Genomic DNA, 27610 nt, shown 5'->3' with positions numbered 1-27610 from the left:
AGGCTGCTACAATTGTTATCTCCATTGCAGAGATTCAAAAGCAAGCAATCTGGCATCCAAAGCATACTGGACCACAGGGGAAACCTGGAAGGTAAACAGAGCCAGGAACCTGGACAATAGCAAAAAGAGAGTTAGGTCATAACTGCACCAGGCTTAGCAGGCTCTTGGAGTTGACTTTTCAGCATGGAGCTGAAGCTACAATGACCCTTGTGTGTTCCAGATCTGGAGGGACAGTTGGAGGGGGCCCAGCCATGACAAAGGAGATTTGTAGGAGCTGGTGTGCAGCCCCAAGCTATAGATGAAGAGAGTGTTTGGCACTCACCAGTCAGGCAGTCAGTCCTAGAGGCTAATTTACCTTTGGCTGTAATTAGCTACCATGAGCTCAGGCTCCAGCCTAGCACCTTCATATAACGAATGCTTGAGAACTATTTACTGAGTAAATGAAATCTCCAACAGGACACAGAGAAGGCAGTGTTTTGCCCAAGAGGCTGGCAGGCCAATGTGGTCAGTCACTACTTTGAAAAAGGGCTGGAGCTTCTAGTGTAGACACCATTACATCAGAAATTTGACATGGCTGGGCTGCTGTTGCCAAGTGAGTCTTAATTTCTTTACAAAGATAGGGCTGGGCATTATATCTGACAACAGCCATATTCAGTTCACATCCAGGGAAGGCTCCTCCTAGGGGGGCGGGCTGGATCCCAGTCCCTGCTGTCCTCATTGAGAAACTACCCCTGTGCTCCACATCTCTAGGTGCCCAGAGGCCATCTATATTTCCTGGGAGCAGTCACTGAACTCCTAGACTCACCATATCACAAACCGACATGACTTTCTCACCCTGGCCCCAGCTCCTATCTTCCCAGTGCTTTATCTTAAGAAAAACACATCTCTCCCTGCATGCGCTCAATCCAGAAACCTAGGAGTCATCTTTAATACCCCCACCCAATTCTCTTGGCTCTTCTGTTGAAATCCCTCTCCAGGACCTTCTTCCCTGTCCAGCCAGACTGCTGCTACCCTTGGCCTGGCCTCAACCCTTGTCACAGTCTTCTGATTTATTGCCTGTTAGCCTTCCTATTTCCAGACCTTCCTCTTCTCTACCTTTCATACCACCAGGGTGAGTTCAGTAAGTTCACGCCTGGGTCTGTGTGTCAGTCCTCCTTCCAATACCAGTGGACAGATGCCCTCACCCTAGAAATAAACTTTCTCAAGACAAGGACTTGTCTGTTTTATTTTAGTCATTAATTCCTAGAGCCTAGCCCAATGGCATGCAGTGCATATTTAGAAGTGAATGAATGAATGCATTCCCTAAACTTGATCTGTATTTTCCCAGATCCACACCTCGTTTCATGTTCACTGTCCCCCACTTTAGTTGTATAGCATATTTATCATGTCCTGACAATTATTTACTTTCCTATTATCTGTCCCCTACAAGATGGTCATATCCATGTGGGCAGGTACCTGTTGAATGGATGGACATGTCATCTACATGATAAATTCTAAATTCTGCACTTGGGAATTCAAATCCCTTGTAAGTCTCACTAGACTCATCTTTGCAGTCTCATCTCTTGTGGGGTCAACTCATGTTAGAGCCTGGTGAGGTGTGGCCAGGGCTGGTCCTGGCAGTTCTGAGGCCATTGTGACACCTGAGGGCCATTCAGGTACACATTTTGTCAGCCAAAGTTGGGGCTCAACTTGAAGTACATGTGCCCAGTCCAAGCATTCAGTGTCTCTCCCTCTGGAGGAAGCAGCTACCACCCTGGAAGCCTCCATTTAACAAGTGGTGTTAAGGGCTTTGCCCATGCTCTTCCAACAGCAGGGCCCCAATACTGGCAGGACATCTAGAAAAGAGGCTACCCTAGCAGTAACTGCCTCCTATGGCTACAATCTGACATGGATGAAGTTGACACTTGCTTGTCTGGGCACAAGTGGAGATGAAGGGCAAGCTCAGCTGCAGAGCCAAAATGGGAAGCCTGTCCCTGCCCCAGGCTTGCTGCTTGATCCTAGAATCTTCCCTCAGTCAGAAGCTGCAAAGGCTTCACTGAAGATGCATTTGCCCAAATGGCAGAGGAGCAGGCTCCTGAAGCCTAAGAGGCTTGTAGTGCATGCTTTACCTCAAGGCTCTCCTGAGGAGGCCAGGATGCAGCTCAAAGGGCTGAAAGCAAAGGCCACAATCCCAGCAGGCTTTCTAGGATAAGCACACATAAACCACAACCCTATCTCAATTACTCCTCGTACACAGAGAGCCATGGAACTCCAAGCAGCACACTCTATGTTCTGAGGCTGGGATGCCCTGAAATGTCCTGGGTAGGTAGGCAATACAGGTGGGCACAAGTGGTGAGGCCCATAGGTTCCTTTCTTGGTCCCTCTGTTTCAAACCTTCTCCAGCCACCCTTCTATGAGAAAACAAAGGCTCACCTGCCTTGGGACAAGCCTAGCGTAACACTCAGTGCCTCCATACTCCCAGAGCCCCAGAATTTCATTTGTCTGCTTTGGCAAGAAAAAAAATGTTCTTCACACAGTTACTTTCCCTCAGATGAGACACGTGAGGGCCCATGCCAAGCCTGGCTCTAGGACATACATTTCATGAGCTCCAGCCCCAACCCCATGGAAGTCATTGGCCTGTGGCCACAAGAAGATATCAGCCCTTGGTCAGTGGGTGTCTCAGCCCAATCCCAGCCCCTTTCCTCACCAATCAGATGACTTCAGAGGCAGGATCAGCACCTGTTGGTCTGTCTGTGAAGCCTCCAATCAGAGATGGGCCTCTGGAGACTCATTAGCACTTGAAGCCACCAGAGATGACCTGGCACTCCTGTCCTTATGTTAGTAGGTTCTTTGAACCCCCACACAGCTGGCAGCCTCCAAGTCATAAAACTGCCCCACCTTGCCTGATGCCAGCAGAGGAGGCTGGTGGTGGCCCAGAGAAGCTCATGTCCACTGCAGAGGCAAGCTCGAGACCCTGGCCCAGGGTGGCCTCTGCCCACTGGAGATGTCTTGCCTGCTTGTTGGATGGCTGACCCTCTCACTGTGGGCCCTGCATACCCTAAGCTGTTAGCATATGAGGGCTGGATGCTGATATTCCCAGCTGTGAAAGCTGCTTGTCTGCCCAGACATGGAAGGCAGCCCCTCCCAAGCTCCCTGAGGAGTCCTCCCTTACACGGAGCCTGCCTCACTCAGGGTTTTGTGTCTGGGGACTCAAAGCTACCAGATCACTGCCCTCAAGCACTTGCCTTCCAGCCTTGGTCACATTCCCAGTCAGCCTACCTGGCCAAGGGCAGGCCAGTGAGAAACCTGAAAGAGAAGAGGTTTCTGGAGTGAGGCAGGACTCAGATAAAATCCATTTCTTCCCCTCCAGGGCTGCCTGGACTTGGTCTCCAAGAAAATCCAGGGTTGGGGAAAGGAAAGTAGGCAAGAGCCCTTGGATGGCGAGTGATTGGCTCATTTTGAAGAAGCCAGGATCTTAGGTTGCTCCCGTGTACAATATAACCCCCCATTCGTATACCCTCATCTCCTGCACCCACATACCCACCTTCTTCTGCCTGCCTCCCTCCAGCTGTGGGAAGCCAACTTGAGACAGAAAACCTGGAATATTAAGTTTCAGTGTCTGCTGGGGCTAGCGGGGGTCTGGGGTCTTCCCAGCAGAGTAGCATGTACAGAGGCTTACAGCTTTCCCCACCTGCACACACAGTTTAGGGAACTTTCCCCTCTCTCAGAGGACTGTGGAGGCAGCTTTTGTGAGAACCTGTGCACAAAGCCCAGGTACACATATCTGCATGTGAGAGCAAGAATTTGCAAAGATGCACACCAAGCCAACCATGAGAATTTCTCTGGGGTGGCATGACACTGGGGACAAGGGACTTTGTTAGCTACTCCTGTAATGTTTGCATTTTTCAGGAGGATATCATCAAGTAGGATTGCATAATCCAATATTTTTAAAAATGCAACATGCTGGCACATAGTACATGTACCAGAGAAAGTAGTGGTAAGAATTGACTGACATTTATGCAGAAAGCTTTTCCACAGCGAACATATACCCCAAATGCCAGACTTCACAGAGAACATATACCCCAAATGTCAGACTTCTATGACCAAGGCAAAGCCAGCCTTCCTTTCAGGAGGCAATCAGGTTAGAATTGTTCTCTGGGGACCCTGGTCAGAAGCCTTCTGGCCAGCCATTTACTTTTGCAGCTCCTGATCCAGTTGGGGGGTAGGTGGACTGGCAGTATACCCCTCTAATACCAAGCCTGGGTAACCTATAGAAAATTTCACAGAGGAGCAATAAACAACATGCTGCAGAAGAACCTCCTCTATACCTTCAACTATAAATGAGTCCCACCCTCCCCTCTACTTATCCACGGGGAAGTTCCAGGCTTGTTGGGAGAGGGTTGGCCTCATGCTAGAGAGCCAAGGCAGCTTGGCATGGAAATAACATCAAGAAGGCAGGCATTCCAGACAGATAATATCCAAAGAGTCAGGCAGGAGGTGCCAATCCCCAACAATAGAGTCCCTCACAGAACCCTGCAGAGGGTTCTACTGCAATGGAGGCCAGCATGGACAACTCTGGCTCTGGTTTCCCTCTAGAGGACCCTGGAGATGGAGCAGACAGGCAGGGCTAGGAACAGCCAGTCACACCTCAAGGTGGGTGGAAGAACAGTTCCCCCAGCCTACAAGTCATTTCTCCAAGGGACTGCCACTCTGTTTGCATCTCAACTAAATTGCTCCCAAAGGTGAACTTTTGTTTCACAACATATTTCCAACCAGACTTTTCCTGCAAATATGTCTGTGTCTGGTCACACATACACATACACGTGTCCTGAAGGCAGGCCTTTACCCACAATAGCCTTCTTTTCCTCTTAGCTTTCTTGTGTGGCCCAGCTGGAGCAGAAGAATGGGGAAGCTTGAGGAGGGCCACTCTAGGGGAGGCCTCCTGGCATCCTTAGCTTCAGTCAACTCCACTCTGCTTGGCTTACCTTCCATGTCATCAAAGATAGCGGGCATTTGGGGCTGGCAGCAGGAAGCTATGCATGCTGACCCTCACTGAACCTGAATAGCGGGCTGCTCCCCTTAATTAGTTCCCACACCTGAGTCTGTCCTGAGGCTGAGGGGAGTGGAGGTGTGGCCTGCAAGGAGGAACCCCAGTTTTCCTCCTAGCTCCCTGGTGATTCCAGGGGCTCTAGAGCCTATTTGGAGGAGGCAGGGAGGTTCCATGTTCATTTCAGTCCTTTTGATTCTTAGAAGTATTGCAAGCTCCAAAGAGTAAGGAGTGGAAGAACCCTCTCATTGTACAGGGTCTATGGAGGACCGGAGAGGGGTGGGGCAGGGGCAGAACAGGCTCAAGGACTCAAGTCTCTCCCTCTCTGACTCTCTTCACCCTCCTTCCCTCACTTTCTCCCTCTGCCACCCCCTTTCTCTCTCTCTCCCCAAAACACACGCATGTAGTCATGTTTACTTTATATCTCTTGACTAACACACTCTTCTTTATAACGGAGAACTCATGACAAATTTGGGGGGTTAGGGATGGGCTGGCAAGCCACTAAAGCCAATGAGAATGTTCTGGGTCCTTGTTCCCAAGAGACATGCATTTATCTCTTTGTCCCAGGGAAAGGGACAACAGCTCTCCTGAAGGCCTCTTGCAACCCAGCACATTTGCTCTGTGATTGGGCCCAAAGCAATGACACTCTTTGTTTGAGTTCCACTGCCTTACCCAGCAACCCTGCTTCACAGGGCTGTAGACATGATGAATGAAGTTCAAAGCCCCTCCGTGTGGCCTCTCATCCATCCTCCAGAGATGAGTAGGGGCCTTATCCTCAGCAAGTCTGTAGGAGGGACTCAGAAGAACATATCCTAGACCGAGCCCTGTCCTGATCTTGCTGGACAGTCTGGGGGCTGTGTTTCCCTTCTCAAGGACTCAATTTCCTCCTGGGAAAATGAAAAGTTTTCTGGCCCCTTCCAGGAGATTTCCTCTGTTTGAGTCTTTGCAACACCTGGCCCAGACAAGCTGCCGCAGAAAACACTTCCCCACAGGTACTTGCTGGCCTGAGTCCAGCAGGAAGAATCTGCAAGGTCTGCCTTTAAGGAGGCCCCTGCCTGGGATGGGGGACAGTGGCAGGGAGAAGAGAGAGGGAATAAGAGCCCCACATAAGTTCTGGACTAAAGAAACTCAGCTGCCAGGTTTTGCTGCTATCACTGAACTTTCATTAAGCATTTTCTCTGTGCAGAGCCCTATGCACAATGTGGAAAAAAATAGAAAGACACGACTAAACCCCTGCCACATAGGATGGAACAGAAGGGAGGATATGGTCACCGTGGAGTCCTGATGGACAAACAGGAAGCACTTGCCAGTGATGTTACTGTGAGGACCATGTGCCCCCCTTCTCAACCTCCAAAGGGCTGCATCTCAGCCCATTCAGATCTCCCTGCACTGTCCAGCAGCATAAAGAGGAAGGGCAAGGGTGACCTGGGGACAGAAAAAAAAAAGGGGGAGAAGTAGAGGGCTCTTTCAGCAGGATGGCAGGTGAAGCATCACTGGCGCACCCACGGCCACAGGTTAGCAATGCAGGCTGACTGTAGCATGGTGAGGAACACAGCTTCTTTCTGGTGACTGATGGCTGCCTGGTCCTCCAGGGAGCACAGATGCCCATTGATCACACGCAGCTGCAGAGAGACCAAGAGCAGGCTGGCGAGCAAGGCTGTTCTACGGGAGCCCATAGCCCACCAGTGGGAAAAAGTATGAAGTTAAAACAGGAAGGGGCTGTGATGCTTTTTGGGAGGCAAAAGTGCCTCTGGGTAAGAAGCAGCTGAGATCAGAGGCTTGGAGTGTTCTTGGCTGCCTGTGTTGGCAGGCCCATCTCCCTTGCACCCTCCTCTAAGTGCATCAGGTTGTTTGGATGAAGCCAGCTTTTCACAGCTGTGCAGGGTGAGTGGGGAAGGGCATTTTAATCCTGGGGAGGGCTGGCATAGGGGAAACAGCCACACTGGAGTGAAAGATCCAAGATGGGGTGACATTCAGGGGCCAGAGAGAAAGGGCCACCAGACCGATAGCCCTCCATACATCCATGCTGCTACACTCTGCCCACCCAAGAAGACCCCTCTCTCAGACCTCAAAGCCACTCTCTCTGCATAGATGCCTCCATCCTCTTATATTCCCTCTTAGTCATCTTTTTCCCTCTCCATTTCCTTCCCATATCTTGGGAGAGAGGCAGTCTCAAGGCTGGACAGCAAAATGGGACTCCACAGCCTTGGGGATTGAGAGGTAGGGGATGGGAGCCTGACATCACCACAGCTGCTTGAGGATAAGATGAGTGGACTGGTTGTGCAAAACACCATGATTCTGCCTCTACCCTCCAAGTGAGTCCCCAGTACAGCAGACACTCACCTTCCTTCTTATGACTTCCATCTCCAGTCCATTTGGTTCTTCCAGGCCAATCTCTACAATCATATCTGCCTCTGAGTCACTGGGAAATAAGAAAATATAGTGACTCAGAGTTGCTGATTTGGCCCAGGCCAGGCCTGGCAAGAAGCGCAGGAAGGCTATAAGGGCAAATGTGTAAGGTAAAATCCTTCTCTGGACAGTAATTCTGTCAGCCTCCAGCCCTTCCCTACCTTGGTAAAAAGATCATGTAGCTAAGGGCTGGGAGCCAACCCTGCCCAGTGCAGCCCAGCCCAGCTGCAGAGAACTGGGAGAACTCAAATAGGCAAGGGGCCAGAAGGCTCAGGGGCTATGGAGAGGAGGCAACAGGTCCCGAACAATCATGGCCAGCTGCTCACAATTCCTTCTTGGACAGTGTGCTTACTAGACACTCTGGAGCACCCCCGATCCCTGGCCATGAAGCTCATTTCTTCTTTCAGGGTTTCTAGGATCCATCTTACCTCTCCTAATGAAATCTCATGATTTGGAAGCCGCCAGAATACTCCTGGGGATAAATATCCCCATGGACTGGTTCTCTTGACATTCTGGGTATTGGCAGCTGAGTACCCTAAAGTAAATGAATGGTCAGTCAAAGTAACTTTCTCACACCTGTCTGAGAAATGTGACTGCCCTACACTTTGCCCAGGACCAGTGGTACACCTCCCCCCAGGAGTCACATGGTATCTCATCTTCCAGAATCAGAGGCTGGAAACTTCAGACCAGTAGGGGAGCCTGGGAACCTCACAAGTTGGCTTCATGACACCACCCCACCCACATCATGATCCTCAGTAGTTCCTGGCCATCTAGGCTGAAGAAAAGAAAAATCAGTGACAGGGTTCCCTGTCCTATGCCAGCACTATCACATACAGCCATCAGGTGAGTGTCTGCAACCACTGATGAAGAACAGAAAACCTCACTTTAAAAGCCAAGGAAATTGATTCTTGAAGAGGTGACTGCACTTCCTAACGATACATGGTAAGTGTCAGAAATCAGGATAGAAACCTAACTACTGGGAAACCATAGCCTCCTTCTCCTATTCTAGGTGGACCCAGCCATCCCTGTGTCTTTCATTTCTGTCTGCTAATGACTCTCTGCAGCAGATGTCTCTTGCCCAGAGCTCTGGCACCAGAAGTATTTCATGCATTAAAGAGTTAGTGTGAGCTAGAGAAGCAGAATGAGACTGACCCACCTGGGTTTGAATTTCAGCTCTGGCTTTCCAGTGCAAGAATAAGTAACTCACAAGATGATTACTTAATACACACCTACCATATGCCAGCGACCATGTCATCCTCTAAGCCCTTACCAATATCAAGTCATTATATCCTCATCATGACCCTTTGAAAACAAGTATTATTTATCAGATCATTTTTACAGATGAGAAAACTGAGACACAGAAAGGTCAAATAACTTGTCCACATCACTTAACAGGTAAGTAGCAGAGCAGAAATTTGAATCCAGGACATTTTGTTTCAGAAGTTGTACTCTTAACCATTACACTGTGATACCTCTCATACATGACACTGCTTCCCCTTAAGGCTGTATTAAGAAGATAATGAAGGACTTCTGGGCAAGACAGAGGCCAAGACAGACACGTTGCATCTCCCTCCACAACTAAGAAGAAATACAACTACCTCAAAACTAGAGACAACAAGAAGTTCCAGGAAATCAAGCTGCATGGAAGTCCAACAAACAAAGATATAAGGAAGAAATACTCATCCAGACAGGTAGGAGGGGCGGGGCTGGGGCAGAGAGGATGTGGTGTGGTGGCAATAGCAGTGGTGGCAGTGGTAGGCTGCCAGAAAGCACAGTCACACATTTTAAAAAGTGAGGAGGGTCTCATCGTATAGGCCTCACTTAATCCTGTATGCATCGCTGCCTCCTGAGACTCAATGGTTTGGCTGAACTAAGTTACTTGGTTGTTGAAGAATGGGGTGGTCTGTAGGCTTCACTTTAAAACTGGTTTCTCTTTTTTATCCTAATGGGTTAAACAGAAAGGGCCAAGAAGTCTGAGAGGGGGGAAATCTAAAATATTTCCCTCAGCCCAAACTAAGTATAATGGGCAAAAGGGTTTTGGACAGGTGTGATGTGCCCGGCACACCTTCCTCCAAAGAAGCCCCATTTTTCTTAATGTGGGACATTGAAAAATTAATACCTGCCTTTTGTCATCTAGTGGTTATGGATTGAATGATGTCTTTTAACCCTGTTGCCAAATCTGTTGCCCGCAGAATACAACAAAGATGCCAGCCTGTTAAACCAAGCACACCATTGTGCAGGGACAGCCAACTGACCTGGAGTCTGCACGATCCTTCCCCATGTGGGAAGGTCACCCTCCCCTCCACACTCCCACTCTTATTAGGACCCAAGGGTAGGTAGGACGATGACCATATCCAGCTTGAAGCAGCTAGAGGAGCTCGAGACCTTCGCCCATTGTCCTTTATAAGATTATAAAGGGTCTTAAGTCTGAAGGGGGGTGTTATTTTTTATTGTTATAAAAAACTAATTATTTAATTATTATTCTTTTTTAAAAATAGGAAAGGGTGAAGCCAGAGAACTTGTATGTATGACCCATGGGCATGGAGTGGGGTGGGGAGGATTGCTGGGGAAGGCGGGTACTGGGCAGAGGGAGCAAAAGGGAAAAAATTGGAACTATTGTAACAATACAATCAATAAAATATACTTTCTAAAAAGTGAAAAAATTAACATTAAAAAAAAACTGAGGAGGGACACCTGGGGAGCACTTTCAGCACCAGACCAGACCACTTAGTTCATGGTCCCAGTGCCAGGGAAAATAAAGCCTCATTGCTTCTGACTGTGCAAACCAGTGGGGGTTGGGGTGGAGGCAGACACTGCCAGTCTCTCAGCAGAGTCTGCTTGTTTAAAGGGCCCCCACAGTCCTAGAATGTCCACAGACCAACCCACTCTGGGAACGACAGCTAGGGCAACAACTAGAGAGGCGCCAGTCCTATACAAAGTGGGAGAAGTGCCTGGGAAATGGGCGAGTGCTGAGCAAGCAGCATTGTTACCTCTCAGACCCCTCCCCCACATACAGCACCACAACGTGGAGAAATGGGTTGCCCTCTACTGATGAGAAACCATAAGGCTCTGCCCCTTACAACATAATAGGAGCGACAGCTCTACCTAAGACACAGAGGCAAACAAACACTGGAGCCTGTCAAGATGAGGAGACAGAAGTATGGCCCAAAATAGCGAATGGATCAAGGTTCCAGTGGGAGAACTAAGCAATGAGCAGATAGCCAACCTAACAAAGGAGGAGATAGCCAATCTAACAGATGCAGAGTTCAAAACACTGGTGATAAAGATGTTCACAGGCTTGACAGATATGCTTAAGTAAAGCAAACACATAAAGGAAGAATTGAAAGCTATGTTAAATGAAACAAAGAAAAATCCACACAAAACCAATGATGAAGGGAAGGAAACCAGGGTTCAGATCAATGATTTGGAACATAATGAAGAAAAAAAAAAAAAACAGTCAGTCAGTACAGAAAGAGGAAACAAGAATTGAAAAAACTGAGAAGAGAATTAGGAACCTCTGGGACAACTTTAAACATGCCAACATCTGAACAATAAGGGTGCCAGAAGGAGAAGAGGAAGAACAAGACATTGAAAGCTTATGTAAAAAAAAACAATGCAGTAAAACTTGCCAAACTTGGCAAAGGAAATAGACATACAAGTCCAGGAAGCACAGAGAGTCCCAAACAAGCTAGAAGACCCAAAAAGGACCAAACCAAGACACATCATAATTAATATGCCAAAGGTTCGAGATAAAGAGAAAATCTTAAAAGCAAAAAGAGAAAAGCAGAGAGTTACCTACAAAGGGATGCCTATAACACTATCAGCTGATTTCTCAAAAGAAACTTTGCAGGCAAGAAGGGACTGGAAAGAAGTATTCAAGGTGATGAAAAGCAAGGACTTACAACCAAGATTACTCTATCCAGCAAAGCTATCATTTAGAATGGAAGGGCAAATCAAGTGCTTCCCAGACAAGGTAAAGTTGAAGAAGTTCATCATCACCAAGCTATTATTATATGAAATGTCAAAGGGACTTACTTAAGGAAAAGAAGATCAAAATTATGAACATTAAAATGACAACAAACTCAAAACTACCAACACCTGAATCTAAAAAGTAAGAACAAAATTCAACTTAGCAAACTAGAATAGGAACAGAACCATAGGTATGAGGATCATTCGGAGTGGGGAGGGTGAGAAATGGGGAAATGGTGCAGGGATTAAGAAGCATAACTGGGCACTCCCCAACCCTCCCCTGGGGTCGCATAGGCGCGCATAGAGAAGTGCCCTCATTCACTGGCCCAGGTGCGCGGGGCCACGCGCATCCAGGTGCCCCTCCGACACACCACAACAGACATGATATCAGTGCCCCAATGGGCACAGGGAGGGTCTTCTGGGCATGCAGAAGACCGTGCGCAGACACCCCTGGCCAGCTCCAGTGAGCACCAGACCGGAGCGCAGACCACTTTCTCAGGCTCTGCTCATGCCCGCCCAGGCAGGTGAGGGAATGGCAGACAGCAGTGACTCACAGATGCTCTCTTCCACCGTGCACAAGTGTCCGGAGCCCGCTCCAAGAGGCGAGAGACCAACTCCCAGAGTGCGGCTCGGCAGACCTGAGGGTAGCGCTCAGACCGCCTTGTGCGCGCAAGGGTGTGCACGCAAAAGCACCTCGGCCAGCTCCAACAGGTGCCAAAGGAATGCACTGCGCCAGCCACTACAGATGCACACCGCTGCTGCAAGGAACAGGAACCTCTGGCCTGCCTCATTAGACCAGTTGTGGATGCAGAAAAAGAAGACGACACACAAAGGCTGAACTGAGTAAAAACATTCCTTTTATATATTTTCTTAATTTTTATTTCTATTAGAGTTTTTAATTTGTATTTTATTTTAATTTTTTTTAATTTCTTATTTTTAATTTTTAATTTAATTTCAATTTTAATTGTTACTTTTTAAAATATTTTTCTTTAAAAAACTATATCTTTAATTTGTTTCATACAATCTCTTTTTCTCATCCTTCCTCTTTAATTTTTGTTTATTTGTTTGTGTGTCTAGTTTAGCCTCCCTTTCACACTAAATAAATAGAATATAACTACTATATAAATCTAATACTATACAATCCCACTTTCTTACTATATTCTGCATTCTTTCCACCTTTACTTCTATCATTATTAACATACAATGTAAATATTACCTACTGTCTTGCATAGTCTCAACTATTATTAATCTAACATCCCCTCTATCAAAAATCATATTTTTCCTCCTTAAAAACAACTCTTATCTATTCTTCCTATAGTATAAAAGCTCTAATCTCTCTACATTTATATTAATACTTGCTTGTTGGCTGACGATAGCGGGATAGAGGGTGGGAGATATTTTGGAAGGTGTGGGTCTCCTGCCTGGGCTGTGTTTATGTTAACAGCATCTCCACAAAAGAACTCAAGACAAAGTGGAGAGACTGACTCTGAATCAACTAGCCAGAGGGAAGATCCTACCAAAGAGCATCTGAAATATAACAAGACAGCATTAAAAAATGACAGAAAGGGCACCCCAAAAATATCAGGCTCAGGAGATCGAAGAAACTGCATCACTGAAACCCCAGATCTCTTATAAAGAATCTCATACCATAAAGGTGGGAAATCAAAGCAGAAAAATAAAAAAATAAAAAATAAAAAAAACAAGAAGAATCCAACATGGTAAGACCCAGAAATAACCTCTCAATGACAAGAAAAGAGGAATGTACAGAAAGAGAGGTAGATGGAATAGACATAGCCCAAATGTGAGACATGGAATTCAAAACAGTGGTGGTGAAGAAGCTCAATTTACTCAACAACCTCAAAAACAACTATGACAACCTCCAAAGAAGTTACCAACAGCTCCAAGAAAGTTATAGGGAACTTGTAGAGAACTAAACCAGCATAAAAAAAGACATAGAAAATATTAACAAGAAACAGGAAGAAATGAAGAATACAATCTCTGAACTGAAAAACAAAGTATAATCTATCAAAAGAAGACTAAACGAAGCAGAGGATCGGATCAGTGAGATAGAGGATAATGTAGAAAAAAATTCCCAGACAACACAACAAAATGAAAAAAGACTGAAAAAGTATGAAGAAGATATAAGGGAATTACAGGATAGCATGAGGAAAAACAACATCAGAGTCATTGGAATTAAGAGGGAGATAGGAGAAATAATGAAAAAATTTTCCCAACCTGACGAGAGAAAAAGTTATGCAAGTCCAGGAAGCACAGAGAGTCCCAATGAAGAGGAACGCCAAAAAAACCCCTCCAAGGCACATCATAGTTAAAATGGCAACATTCCAAGACAAAGAGAAAATCTTAAAAGCAGCAAGAGAAAAACAGCAAATAACATACAAGGGAACTCCGATAAGGATATCGACCGATTTCTCAACAGAAACACTACAAGCCAGAAGGGAATGGTAAAAAATATTTCAAGCAATGAAAAACCAAGAATACTCTACCCAGCAAAGCTCTCATTCAAAATGGAAGGTGAAATAAGGAGTTTCTCAGACAACGGAAGACTGAAAGAATACATCTCCACCAAATCAGCATTGTAAGAGATGCTAAAGGGAATGCTTTCAGAAAAAGAAGAAAAAAGAGAAGAGGAACACAGGTACAAAGGCAAATGAATAAATACATGTCAGTAATAACCTTAAATGTAAATGGATTAAATGTTCCAATTAAAAGACATAGTGTAACAGAACGGTTAAGAAAACAGAACCCATATATTTGCTGTATACAAGAAACACATCTCAAAACAAAAGATTTACATAGACTGAAAGTAAAGGGATATAAAAAAATATTCCAACCAAACAGACATGAACAAAAAGCTGGGGTAGCTGTCCTCATATTAGACAAGACAGATTTCAAAGCAAAGGCAATAAAAAGAGACAGAGAAGGACATTTCATAATACTTAAAGGAACAATCCATCAAGAAGATATGACACTGATAAACATATATGCACCCAACGTAGGAGCACCCAAATACATAAAGCTAATACTAGAAGACCACAAGAAGGGTATTAACAACAACACACTCATAGTAGGGGACTTCAACACTCCATTATCAACAAAAGACAGATCATCGAAGCAAAGAAACACCAAGGATATAAAGGCATTGAACAACACACTAAACCACATGGACTTAACTGATATATATAGAACTTTCCACCCCAAAGAAGCAAAATATACATTCTTTTCAAAGGCTCATGGGACATTTTCAAACATAGACCACATGATAGGACACAAAACAAGCCTCAACAAATTCAAGAAAATTAAAATCATATCAAGCATCTTTTCAGACCACAATGCCTTGAAACTAAAAATCAACCTTAGGGAAAAAAATCAAAGACACCTAAACTCATGGAGAATGAATAACACACTATTCAATAATGAATGGGTTAATAATGACATCAAAGAAGAAATCAAGAAATTTCTAGAAACTAATGATAATAAACACACAACAGCCCAAAAACTATGGGACATAGCAAAAGCAGTCCTAAGAGGGAAGTTCATAGCAATACAGGCATATCTGAAAAGGATAAAAGAATCTCAAATAAAAAATCTAACCCTAAAGCTACAAGAAGTAGAACAACAACAACAAACAAAGCCTAGGGCAAGAAGAAGGAAGGAAATCATCAAGATCAGAGAAGAATTAAATGACATAGAGACCAAACAAACAATCCAACAGATCAACGAAACTAGGAGCTGGCTCTTCAAAAAAATAAACAAGATCGACAAGCCTCTAGCCAGGCTCATCAAGAAAAAAGGAGAGAAGACCCAAATAAACAAAATCAGAAACCAAAAAGAAGAAATCACGACTGATACCACAGAAATACAAAGGATTGTAAGAAATTACTACAAACAACTGTATGGCAAGAAATTTGACAACCTAGAAGAAATGGACAAATTTCTAGAAACATATAACCTTCCAAAACTGAATCAAGAAGTAGAATGTCTCAACAAACCAATAACAAAGAAGAAAATTGAAACAGTAATCAAGAATATCCCTGCACACAAAAGCCCTGGACCGGATGGCTTCACAGGCAAATTTTACAAAACATTTAGGGAAGAACTAACTCCTACCCTCCTCAAACTATTCCAAAAAATCCAAGAAGAGGAAAAAATTCCAAACTCTTTCTATGAAGGCAGTATTACCCTAATCCCAAAGCCAGGTCAAGACACAGCAAAGAAAGAAAACTACAGGCCAATATCACTGATGAACATAGATGCTGAAATCCTCAATAAAATATTGGCAAACAGCATCCAGCAATACATCAAAAAGATCATACACCACAATCAAGTGGGATTCATCCCAGGAATGCAAGGATGGTTTAATATTAACAAATCAATAAATGTAATACATCACCTAAAAAGAATGAAAGACAAAAATCACTTGATCATATCAATAGATGCAGAAAATGCATTTGATAAGTACAACAGCCATTTATGATGAAAGCACTCAGCAAAATGGGAATAGAGGGAGCATACCTTAACATAATTAAGGCTATATATGAGAAGCCTGAAGCCAACAGCATAATGGACAAAAACTGAAAGCATTCCCCCTTAAATCAGGAACTAGAGAAGGCTGTCCACTCTCTTCACTCCTATTCAACATGGTGTTGGAAATCCTAGCCACAGCAATCAGATAAGTAAAAGAAATAAAAGGGATCCAAATTGGGAAAGAAGAAGTAAAACTGTCATTATATGCAGATGACATGATAGTATGCCTAAACAACCCTATAAACTCCACGAAAAGACTACTCGACATAATAAGTTAATTTGGCAAAATAGCAGGGTGCAAAATAATTATACTGAAATATAAGGCATTTCTGTACACCAACAATAAAATATCAGAGATAGAAACTAGAAAAAAAATCCTATTTACTATAGCAACAAGAAAAATAAAGTACCTAGGAATAAATGTAACCAAAGAGATAAAAGTCTGTACTCTGAAAATTACGTAACAATGAAGAAAGAAATTAAGGAAGATACAAATAAATGGAAGCAAATACCATGTTCTTGGATGGGAAGAATCAACATCATCAAAATGGCCATACTACCCAAAGCAATTTACAGATTCAATGCAATCCTTATTAAAATACCAATGACATATTTCACAGACCTAGAACAAATACTCCAAAAATTCATAGGGAAACAATAAAGACCCCGAATAGCAAAACAATCTTGAGGCAGAAGAACACAGCAGGAGGAATCATAATACCAGACATCAATCAATACTACACAGCCACTGTGATCATAACAGTCTGGTACTGGCATAAGAACAGACATGTAGATCAGTGGAACAGAATAGAGAGCTCAGAAATAAACCCAGGCCTCTATGGTCAACTAATATTAAATAAAGCAGGAAGGAACATAAAATGGAGTGGGAAGAGCCTCTTTAACAAATGGTGCTGGGAGAATGGACAGGGATGTGCAAAAAAATGAAATTAGACCATCAACTTACACCACATACGAGAATAAACTCAAGATGGATCAAAGACTTAAATGTAAGCCATGACACCATAAAAGTCCTAGAGGAAGACATAGACAGGAAAATTTCAGACATCCTACATAACAATATTTTCACAGATACATATCCTAAGGCAAGAGAAATAAAGGAAAAAATAAACAAATGGGACTACATCAAACTAAAGAGTTTCTGCTCAGCAAAAGAAAACATCAGCAAGATGAAAAGGAAACCAACCATATGGGAAAACATATTTGCCAATGATATCAGACAGGGGACTGATCTCCAAAGTATATAAAGAGCTTATACGACTCAACATCAAGAAAACAGATAACCCAATTTAAAAATGGGCAAAGGACCTGAATAAATACTTCTCCGAAGAGGACATACAGAAGGTTCATAAACACATGAAAAAATGCTCAATATCACTAGCCATCAGAGAAATGCAAATAAAAACCACAATGTCATACCACTTTACACCAGTCAGAATGGCCATCATCAACAAATCAATGAACAACCAGTGCTGGCGAGGATGTGGAGAAATGGGAACCCTACTGCACTGTTGGTGGGAATGCAGACTGGTGCAGCCACTATGGAAAACAGTGTGGAATTACCTCAAAAACCTAAAAATGGAACTGCCTTTTGAACCAGCGATTCCACTGCTAGGATTATACCCGAAAAATCCTAAAACCCTAATTCAAAGGGACTTATGCTCCCCTATGTTCATAGCAGCACTGTTTACAATAGCTAAGTGCTGGAAACAGTCCAAGTGCCCACCTGTAGATGAGTGGATGAATAAACTGTGGTACGTTTATACAACGGAATACTATGCATCAGAGAGAAAGAAGGAACTCCTGTCATTTGCGACAACATGCATGGAACTAGAGAGAATTATGCTTAGTGAAATAAGCCAGGCAAAGAAAGAAAAATACCATATGATATCATCTAATACAGGAAACTAAAGAACAACATATACAAACAAACTAAATAGGACAAGGAGCAGAATAGCAGTCAATAGGGAGGAGGGGGGAGGGAGAGAACGGGGATAAGTAAGGGAAGGGTTTAGTCAAGGAATGTGTATAAATGACTCATGGACATGGACAACGGGGAGGAATATGATTGTGGGAGAGGGGGTGGGCTGGGTGGGGGAGAGCAATGGGGGAAAAATGGGACAACTGTAATTGAAAAACTAAAAAATAAACAAACAAAAAAAATAAATAAAAGTACACTCCAGGAAAAAAATACAAAGAAGCATAATTGGTAAATACAAAATAGACTGGGGAAAGTTAAGAATAATATAGGAAAGGGTGAAGCCAAAGAACTTATATGCACAACCCATGGACATAAACTAAAGGGGTGGGACTCCTGGAGGGAAGGGGGGATACTGGGCAGAGGGCAACAATGGAGAAAATATTGAAACTACTGTAACAACATAATCAATAAAATATACTTTAAATATATTATATAAAAGAAGACAATGAAGACAGTAAAATGATAGAAGCCCAAAAGAAAGAAGATAATGGGAGAGTTAACAGAGAATGAAAGAGCTCAGCAAGACTGTAAAATTCAGAAAGTGCCAATAATGAAGGCAAAAGTAAATGAAGCAAGACTCAGTGTGGCTTGGGAGTAGATGGGGAGCAGGTGAGGAAGAATCCCCACCTGCCAGCACCCAGAGAAGACATGGGCTTGGAGGCTACAAGGACACTAGCGTGGTCTTGAAGATCAAAGTGGAAAACAATGGCATTAACTGAAGGTATATACATGGAATAGTTATTTGCCCTTCCCACTCAACCTGGCTGGCAACTAGGAACTTACCTCCAATTCCAAACCTGAACTAAATGAATGGGAAAGCAGAGGTGGTAGTGCCACAAAGTAGAATCTTCTCCATTATGTCATTTAAGGATACCTCAGGATAACAGCCAATTCCACACCTGCCCACCTTGCTGAAGGAGAACCTGCCATCTGACAGTCCTCACCAAGAGTCAGAGCCCCAGGATGGTTTTTATATTTACCTCATTATTAAAAAGCAAATAGACAGCCTAGGCTTGTCTGTCACCTGAGAAAGAGCTGCAACTCTCCTTTGTTCTTAAAACAACATTAAACTGCAAGCTGGAACAATTTCTGTATAAACGATTTTCATAGGAACTCTGTCATCATGCTCTATTTATTTTAATAATACAAAATTTATCTTTCTCAAAAGTGCACACTGGTGTCAATTTTTTTTGAGAACAGTACCCCATAGCCATACTATTTTATTTTCCTCTGCCTCTTCTTAAGAAACCTCAAAAATAGCATTAAAAAGACAGTGCGTGTCAAGAAGACCCCAAGACTACAAAGGGGAACTTGATGGACAGTGTCTCCTAGAACATTTTCCACACCGTCCCCTTGATTTTCCTAAAGATTGGCATTAGAAGGACAGAAAGGTTTTTTTGAGAGATTTGAAGGCAAAATAAAGGTGAGTGACTGGTGGCTAGAGTTTCTTTGTGATAATATAATTTGTTTTAACATCAATATAATAAGAATTAACAACATCTACAATTCAATGATAATTTATTGCCATCACCTATAATGACATAGGTCTAACTTCAAAAACAATTGTCTTTTTTTTTTATTTTAGAAACCCTCTAATTAGAATGATATACATTGTAAAACATAGAGTTTTATATTAGGAAAATTGTTGAACTGCAGATAGTCCCAGCTTCCCTCTGTTAAGTAATTTTAAAAGTATTATTTTTATCTTCATGTACCGTTTAAGGCACATTACATATTTCCCCCAAATCAGCAGAAAAATATTATTATATGTTTGTCCTTTCATGGTGTGGTTTTCTCAGAGGAAGTAAGAGTTCCATTCTTTTTTTACTCCAAAATAATAGATAAATAAATAGAATTGATAAATTAAATTTCTGAACTCTAAATGTCTAAGTTTACTTCCAAGGTTCATATAATGACTTTATTTTTTTTAAGTGTACTTCTCTGGTCTGAACAGGTAACTTTTTTTTTTAATGTGTTTTATTGATTATAATGTTACATTTGTCCCAATTTCCCTTCCCTCTTCTCCCCTCCACCCGGTGGCCCCCCTCCCTCCAGTTGTCCCCCCCTTTTAGACCATGTCCATTAGTTGTGCATATAGTTCTTCTCAACCTCTGTCTATTCCATTCCCTCCTACCATGATCCTTAATTCCTATATCATCTCCCTCCCTCTCCCCCTTCCCCCTCCCTGCTGACCTCCCCCCAATATGTTCCCCATACCTATAGTTCTTTTTCCACTCTTGTTGCCTGTTTAGCTTGTCTTTGTTTCAATTCTCTAGCTTCTGTTGTTGTTTCTTGTGATGCAGTTTTCATTTTAGTGTTCATAGTTTTGATCCTCCTTCTTCTAAACCAGTCCCTTTAACATCTCATATAACAGTGGTTTGGATCTAATGAACTCTTTCCGTTTTGTTTTGTCCTGGAAACACTTTCTCTGCCCTTCCATTCTGAATGACAGCTTCGCTGGATAGAGTATTCGTGGTTGTATGTTTTTGCTTTTCATTACTTTGAATATTTCTTGCCAGTCCCTTCTTGCCTGCAGGGTCTCCCTTGAGAAGTCAGCTGATAGTCTAATTGGGACCCCTTTGTACATGATTCTTTTCTTCTCTCTTGCTGCTTTTAAGATTCTCTCTTTATCTTTAACTTTTGACATTTTGATTATAATGTGTCTTGGAGTGGTTCTCCCTGGGTCCAGTTTTTTTTGGAACTCTCTGTGCTTCCTGGACCTGTAAGTCTATTTCCTTCCCCAAGTTTGGGAAGTTCTGCTTTATTATGTTTTCACTTAATTTTTCAATTTCTAGTTCATCTTCTTTGCCCTCTGGCAAACCAATGATTCTTATGTTGGGCCTTTTATAGCTGTCCCAGAGGTTTCTGATCCTCTCATCATTTTCTTTGCTTCCTGTTTCCTCTCTCTGCACTGGTTGACTGTTTGTTCCTTCTCTGTGTTCTGGTTTGTTGATTTGAACTCTGGATTTTATTTCCTCACCATCTGTCTCGTATGAGGTTTTGTTTCTTTCATTATGAGTGTTTTTCGATTCTTTCTCATCTTTTTCCAGATCTTTTGTTAATTCTGTAAGCCACCTGATAACAATGGCCCTGAACTGAGCCTCTGACAGGTTTCTTATTTGTTCATCTGTCAGATTCTTCATCTGTTGCCTGGTGAGCTGCGCCACCGGGATTTCTATAGTTGTCTGCCTCATTTTGACAGATGCGTTTTGCTTTCTTGGGCCGGCGATAGGGGGCAGTGCCTGTGTACTTGTCACAACCCAGTGACCGGCAGCAATCCGCAACCTTTTTCACTGCGCTGTGGCCCTTTGTTGTCACAACCCAGCGACCGGCGGTGGTCCAGCAACCTTTCTCGCTGCGCTGTGGTGCTTTGTCGTCACAATCCAGCGACCGGCGCCTGTCCGCAACCTATTTCGCAGCGCTGTGGCGCTTTGTGTGGGGGCGGGGGTCCAAGATGGATTCACACAGTTATTCTGCGAGGAGACCGGATCCGTCCTCCCGCCCTCTGGGCCTCACTGTTCAAGACGATGTGGTGGCTGCTTTCCCCAGCGTTGGGGTTGCAAGCTGCCGGGGTTTGACTGCAGCCAGGATTGTTCTCCCTGCCGCTGGGATTGTTCTCCCTGCTGCTGAGATTGTTCTCCCTGCCGCTGTCCCTGGTGCGACCGCAAACAGCACCACCCACTTTCACTCTTCCTACCTGCCCAAAAGGCACCGGTGGTTTATAACTTCATACGTTGGGCTTCCGTGTAGTTTTATTTTCTGGAATTTCTAGTTATCTTTTGTTTTGAAGTAGTTGTATTCCTCTCTAGTTGTAGAGGGAGAGCGAGTGTGTCCGTCTAAGCCTCCATCTTGGCCGGAAGTCTGAACAGGTAACTTTAATTAATCCAGAGGCTGTACCACTCTCACCACTCTCTCAGTTTTAGGGGCTTGAGTGGGTTGCTAGATGGAGCCTGACCAGTGGAGAAACTTAATTTGGCTTCAGCCTTTGGACACAAGATGCCAATTTCATATTTCTGGCTTATTCTCATTCCCAGGAAGTCTCTGAACTGGAAGCCGTTTTTCTCTTTATTCATTGGAGATGGAATAATTTCATCATTTATCTTAATCCATTCCCTAGAACAATGAGGTCTTCTTGCTCTCCAACCTTGTTGCCTTTCTATAGTAACCTTTGCAACAGTGTAACAACCATTTTTCTAAAACTTGCCCTCAAACTGAGTGGGGACTGAATGTGGGGGAAGGGAGGGGCAGGGTGCAGGGAAGCAAGAGGGGGAAAAAAGTGAGACAACTGTAATGGAAAAAGAAACAATTTTTTTTTTTTTTTTTTTAGTGGAGGAAAAATGAAAACATGAAGAATGGAAATGCCAGTTCAGTGAATATTAGGACAAAGATTTTCCTTCACATTGTATATTTTTCTCCTTATTTGATTCCTCCAGAGTTTGGCATTCTAAACAAGTAAGTAATGACATAAGTTTCTTTGCATAAAACTAATAAGACCAGTTGTTAATAGAGGTTCTTAATTTTTTTTCTCTCTCTTTTTTTTGGACCAAGTCTTGGACTGAAATGTCAAGCCTAAAGGAGACATACTTGGGCTCAGGTTGTTACCAAAAAGCCCTGAGGAACTGGGAATGACTTTCGAAGGTAATAAAAGCCCGCGAGATAAAAGGCCTGGTACCATGGTCGGTTGTGCGGTCCACAGCAATCTTTCCAGGGAAGGAACGAAGGCTGTTTTCCTGAAAGATGGCTAGAAGGGACCTTAAGGCACAATGAAAAACCAGAAAGACTTGGAAAGGACAGGTGTGTACAGGCAAGGATGAATGCCAGGTATGTGGCTCAGCTTCTGTGCCATGAAGAGCAGACTGAGGGTCACCCTAAATGTTCCTTGGGTAAGTTCCAGCAAAGCAGAACTAAAGATAATAAGTGATCACTTGCTGCTCTTGTTATGTTTATGCAAATGAACAAGATAAACTAAAAATGGACTTAATGTAGTCCCTTTAAAGACAAGGAGGGTAATCTTAGGGAGAAAAATCATTATTCAAGGAAAATCACAATGATCAGTAGTAGAGTATAAAGTAGGGCAACTAACAGTCTTAAAAGTTTCTTCTCATTTAAAATATGGTTTCACTTGAAAATTAAACCATGTCTGTGATATCATCAAAGATATTCAAGTTGCAGGCAAGTAGAATGTCAAGTGCCTTGCAACTGGATGTCTTCCCAATAAGACAGTCTTACAGATTTAGAGACTTGTTTGTTGGTTATGTTACATAAATTAACATGTGTTTTTTGTTTTCAAAGGGCACAAGCCTATGACCGCATTACCTGAGTGATTGTCTGTACACATAAGCCTCACTTAATTCTCTCTGTAGCGCTGCCTCCTGAGACTCAATGGTTTGGCTGAACTAAATGGCTGGGTTGGTGAAGAATGGGGTGGTCTGTGGGCTTCACTTTAAAACTGGTTTCTCTTTTCTATCCTAATGGCTTGGACAGAAAGGGCCCAGAGGTCTGAGAGGGGGGAAACCTAAACTATTTCCCTCAGCCCAAACTAAGTATGGTGGGCAAAAGGGTTTTGGACAGGTGAGAGGTGCCTAGCACACCTTCCTCCAAAGAAGCCCTTGTTTTCTTTTTTTTTCTTCTTCTTTCTCCTAATGTGGAACATTGAAAAATTAATCCCTGCCTTTTGTCAGGATTGAATGATGTCTTTTAACCCTTTTTGACAAATCTGTTGCCCCCAGAACAGAACAAGGATGCCAGCTTTGTAAACCAAGCACGCAGTTGTCCGGAGACAGCCAACTGACCTGGAGTCTGCACGATCCTTTCCCATGTGGGAAGGCCACCCTCCCCTCCACACCCCCACTATTATTAGGGTTTTCTGGACCCAAGGGTAGGTAGGACGACGACCATGTCCAGCTTGAAGCAACTAGAGGAGCTTGAGACCTTCGCCCATTGTCCTTTACAAGATTACAAAGGGTCTTAATATCTGAGAGGGAGTGATAGTTATTTTTCACGAACCATGGGTATGGACTTGGGGGGGGTTGCTGGGGGAGGGAGATGCTGGGTGGAGGGGAGTAAAGGGAAGAAAATTGGAACTATTGTAACAATATAATCAATAAAATACATTTAAAAAATAAAATAAAATAAAACTTGCCCTCACCCATGAATGTAGCTAACAGAATTGGCTACAGAAGTACTGGGCTCAAGTGATTTCTTAGAACAAACAGGTCTTTATCCTCTCCAAAATAACAGCCTTTTCCTTTCCAACAATAAGGCCACCTTTTTTTCCTTAGAATATTCCCTCACCAAGGTGAATGTAGCTTAAAGCATTGGCTACAAAATCATTAGGTTCCATTGACTGGATTTCCTAACAGCCAAGAAGCATAGGAATCTCACTTGCCTTATCATTGTTCTAGCTCTGAGATATATAATTTTTTATTTAAATACATTTGTATCTTAAAATATTTATATTTATATTTATATGTAGAAATATATTTGTATATAATAAATAAAATATAAGTATTTAAATATAGATATATGTATATAATATATGGAGAGCAAGATATAGTTACTTATTTTTTAATAAAGGGAAGTGTCATTTCACACACACTAGAGTTTTTCAGAATAAAGTATGTATGTACTCCTCAAGCAATATGTGCTCCAGGCATTCTGGACTCTCAAGGTTGAACTCCCAGTCCACCAAAGGATGGCTCTGACCTCTTGCTGGATGCCTCTGCCTGCATTTGCCTGCTTCCTTCTCCCTCCCAAGTAAATATTTCACCATTGTCAGGCTGGAGCCCCTATAGCCAGTACTCCCAACCCCAACCCAGGCACCATGTGCCAAGGATCCCATAGAATACCACCTTCTTGGGTCAGGTGGCAGTCATATTCCAAACCGGCTGGCCTACAGCAGAGCCAGCAGCTTTTCAATTCATCTCTTGTTGCCACTGAGAGACACCCAGGGACCAGGATCCAAGCTCTGGTATTTCTGGGGAGAAGAACAGAGGCCCCAGAAACACCCATTATGGCTTTACCAAGGCTTCCTGGGCACAGAATAGACCAGAAAGAGGTTGGGTTATTCCTAGGAATAACTCAACACCCATTTACTGCTGTCCACTGCCAGTCCCAGGCCTCAGCTTATTCATATATTCAAAAGATTAGCCAGTATTTAGTTAGGGTCAAGCTCTTCACTAAGTTACTGGGCACAGAGCAATGACCAAGAGATAAGATTGCAGCAATCAAGAAACCGACTGTCTTTGTATAAATGGGAGTAATGGGGCAAAATAGAAAACAATCTGTCACTGTAGATTCAAATCAAGAGACACATGTTTCCAAAATGATAAAAACAGGACAACATGACAGAAGGAAGGGACTGCTTCTAGAAAAGTCAGAAACAACATTGAGGCAGAGACCTGAACAGACAAAGCCCAGCCATGGAAAATCTAGGGAAATGGCATTCCTGGCAGAGGGAACAGCTTGCACAAGGGCTGTGAGGAAGAACCAGTCTTGGGGTGTTATAAGGATGAGCATAAATGCAGTGTGGAGTGTGGATTACCATGCCACGGCATGAAATATATTGAGGAGTAGACCTTGATCAGATCTTGTAGATCATGATAAGAAGTTTAAATTTCACTCTAAAAGGCAGAAGACATTAGAGGGTTAAAAGAGAATTGCTCTGATTGATCTTATAAATTGAGCTTTCTGAATGTTTTGCAATACACATAGTGTTGGCTTGGATAAAGAAGAGACCAAAGGACTGCAAATGTCCTCCCTCATGGGCTGCAAAATGTTTACATCAATCCCTTTCACCCCAGCTCCCTGTCGCTCAGGCCACAAATACATGTATATGCATACCAAGGCACAAACAATAACACATAACCCATGCATGCATTCAAACACATACATGCATATATGAGTGTCTGCCCAGCCTCACAACACTTTCTCCAACACACATGCACAGATGCAGACACCCAAGGAAAGGGCCATTTCAGGGGATCCTCACCTGTTATCACCAGATGTTCTTGACTTTGCCCATGGCTTCCAGGAACCAGGTCTTCAGACATGGACATTTCTATCTCATCCTTGGGGCTAGGAGGGACTCCTCCCATCACAACCAGCTGTACACTTGTAAGCTATGGCCAAGGATGCACAGGAAGCAAGGCAGAGAGGAAGCACTCAGAAAATCAGCCCTTCGAGGGGTCATAACTCAAGGTCAATATACCCTGACATGAGGGTGGAGCCAGATACCCATTTGGACTTAAGCCTTGAACCAGTACCTTCTGTTCCTGCTGTATGTTGTTGGCTAGGTTCGCGGCCTTCTCCCCTGCTACTCTGTAAGCAGCATAGGGAGTCAGCCAGTAGCCAAAGCAGGGTTATCCCGGGCCTGTCATGGATCCTGCAAGCCCAGCTCTGGGTAGAGGCATCCTTCAAAGGCATCTGAGTATAGCCTGCCTTCCCATTCCAGAGCTCGCAGGCAGAAGAGCTGGTCTCTAGATGCCCTGAGTCAGCTTGTGCAGGAACAATGAAAACCAAAAGAGGGAAAGCAGGAAAAGAGGGACCTGCCTGTTGACATTGGAATCTCTAGGGTTCCTAGACCCCGCACCTTCTGATATAAGTCCAAATTCTCCCTCAGCTTGCCTAGTGATTAGACCACTGTGAGGTTTATGTGGCCACTTGGCTAGCCTACAGTCCCCAATTCATTCCATCCAACACTAGCCTGGGTGTTGCTGTGAAGGTATTTTGTAGCTGTAGTTAATATTTACAATCAGTGAACTTTAAGTGTTGAAGACTATTAACCATTGATAATGTGGGTGGGCCTCATCCAATCAGTTGGAAGGCCTTAAGAGCAAATACTAAGCTTACCCAGAGAAGAAATTTTGTCTCAAGACTGCAGCATTAACCCCTCCTTAAGATTCCAGACTGCAGGCCTGCCCTACAAATTTTGGCCTTGTCTAGCCCCACAATGGCATGAGCCAATTCCTTAAAGTAAATCTCTATATACATACACATGCATGTGCATATATATCCATCCATCTTATTAGTTTCTTTTCCTCTGAAGAACCCTGGCTAATGCAACCACCAAAGGTTGTATGGACCAGCCCTTGGGAACCCTCAGCTCTTAGGAACAGCCCCGGAGCCCCTAGGGAAAGAGGAGGCTTTTTGTAATAGGAGCCAAGCACAGCTGGGACCAGGTGGAAGGAAAAGAAGTAAGGTGCAGAGAAGGAGGAAGGAAGGAAGGAAAAGGCAAGAAAAGAGGAAAGGTGGGGTCAGGACTTGTTTACAGAGGGCTGTGTGGTATTAGCACCTTGTTCCCTTCCCTGGCTTCACCTGTTCAGCTCTGGGACCAAGCTCTCTGGAGCAGAGCTGACATAGGTCTTTCCTGCGTTGGCAAGGTCCCCTAAAGAAGCTCTTTCCAGCTTCAGCAGAGCAGCTGCCATGAAATTTGAGCTTTCTGAAGGGCACCTTAGGGGTTTGAGAACCAGGAACCATTGGTTTCTGCTGGACCAGGGTTGCCACACTGAAGAAGTAAAAATACAGGATGCCAATTGAACTTTTCAAATAAACAACAAAAATTGTTTTAGTGTAAGTATGCTCCATGTAACATTTGGGACATACTTGCACTAAAAATTAGTCATTGTTTATCTGACATTCACATTAAACTGGGTACCCTGTAT

The 27610-nt window shown here is 43.7% G+C and overlaps 1 protein-coding gene across 1 annotated transcript; it reads right to left on the bottom strand.

Annotated features, from left to right (window-relative positions):
• Positions 1 to 5473: 5473 nt before the first annotated feature.
• On the bottom strand, positions 5474 to 26044 carry FATE1 (fetal and adult testis expressed 1). Its single transcript, XM_090264082.1, is given in 5 exon segments — positions 5474 to 6648; positions 7370 to 7448; positions 7876 to 7970; positions 24797 to 24924; positions 25939 to 26044. Coding segments are annotated over 5 exon segments (540 nt in total). The 3' UTR covers positions 5474 to 6516.
• Between the last annotated feature and the right edge of the window lie 1566 nt (positions 26045 to 27610).

This window comes from Furipterus horrens, unplaced genomic scaffold (genome assembly GCF_987537825.1).
Source record: "Furipterus horrens unplaced genomic scaffold, mFurHor1.1.pri manual_scaffold_17, whole genome shotgun sequence".
NCBI classification, from domain to species: Eukaryota; Metazoa; Chordata; class Mammalia; order Chiroptera; family Furipteridae; genus Furipterus; species Furipterus horrens.
This window is presented reverse-complemented; position numbering and strand designations above follow the sequence as displayed.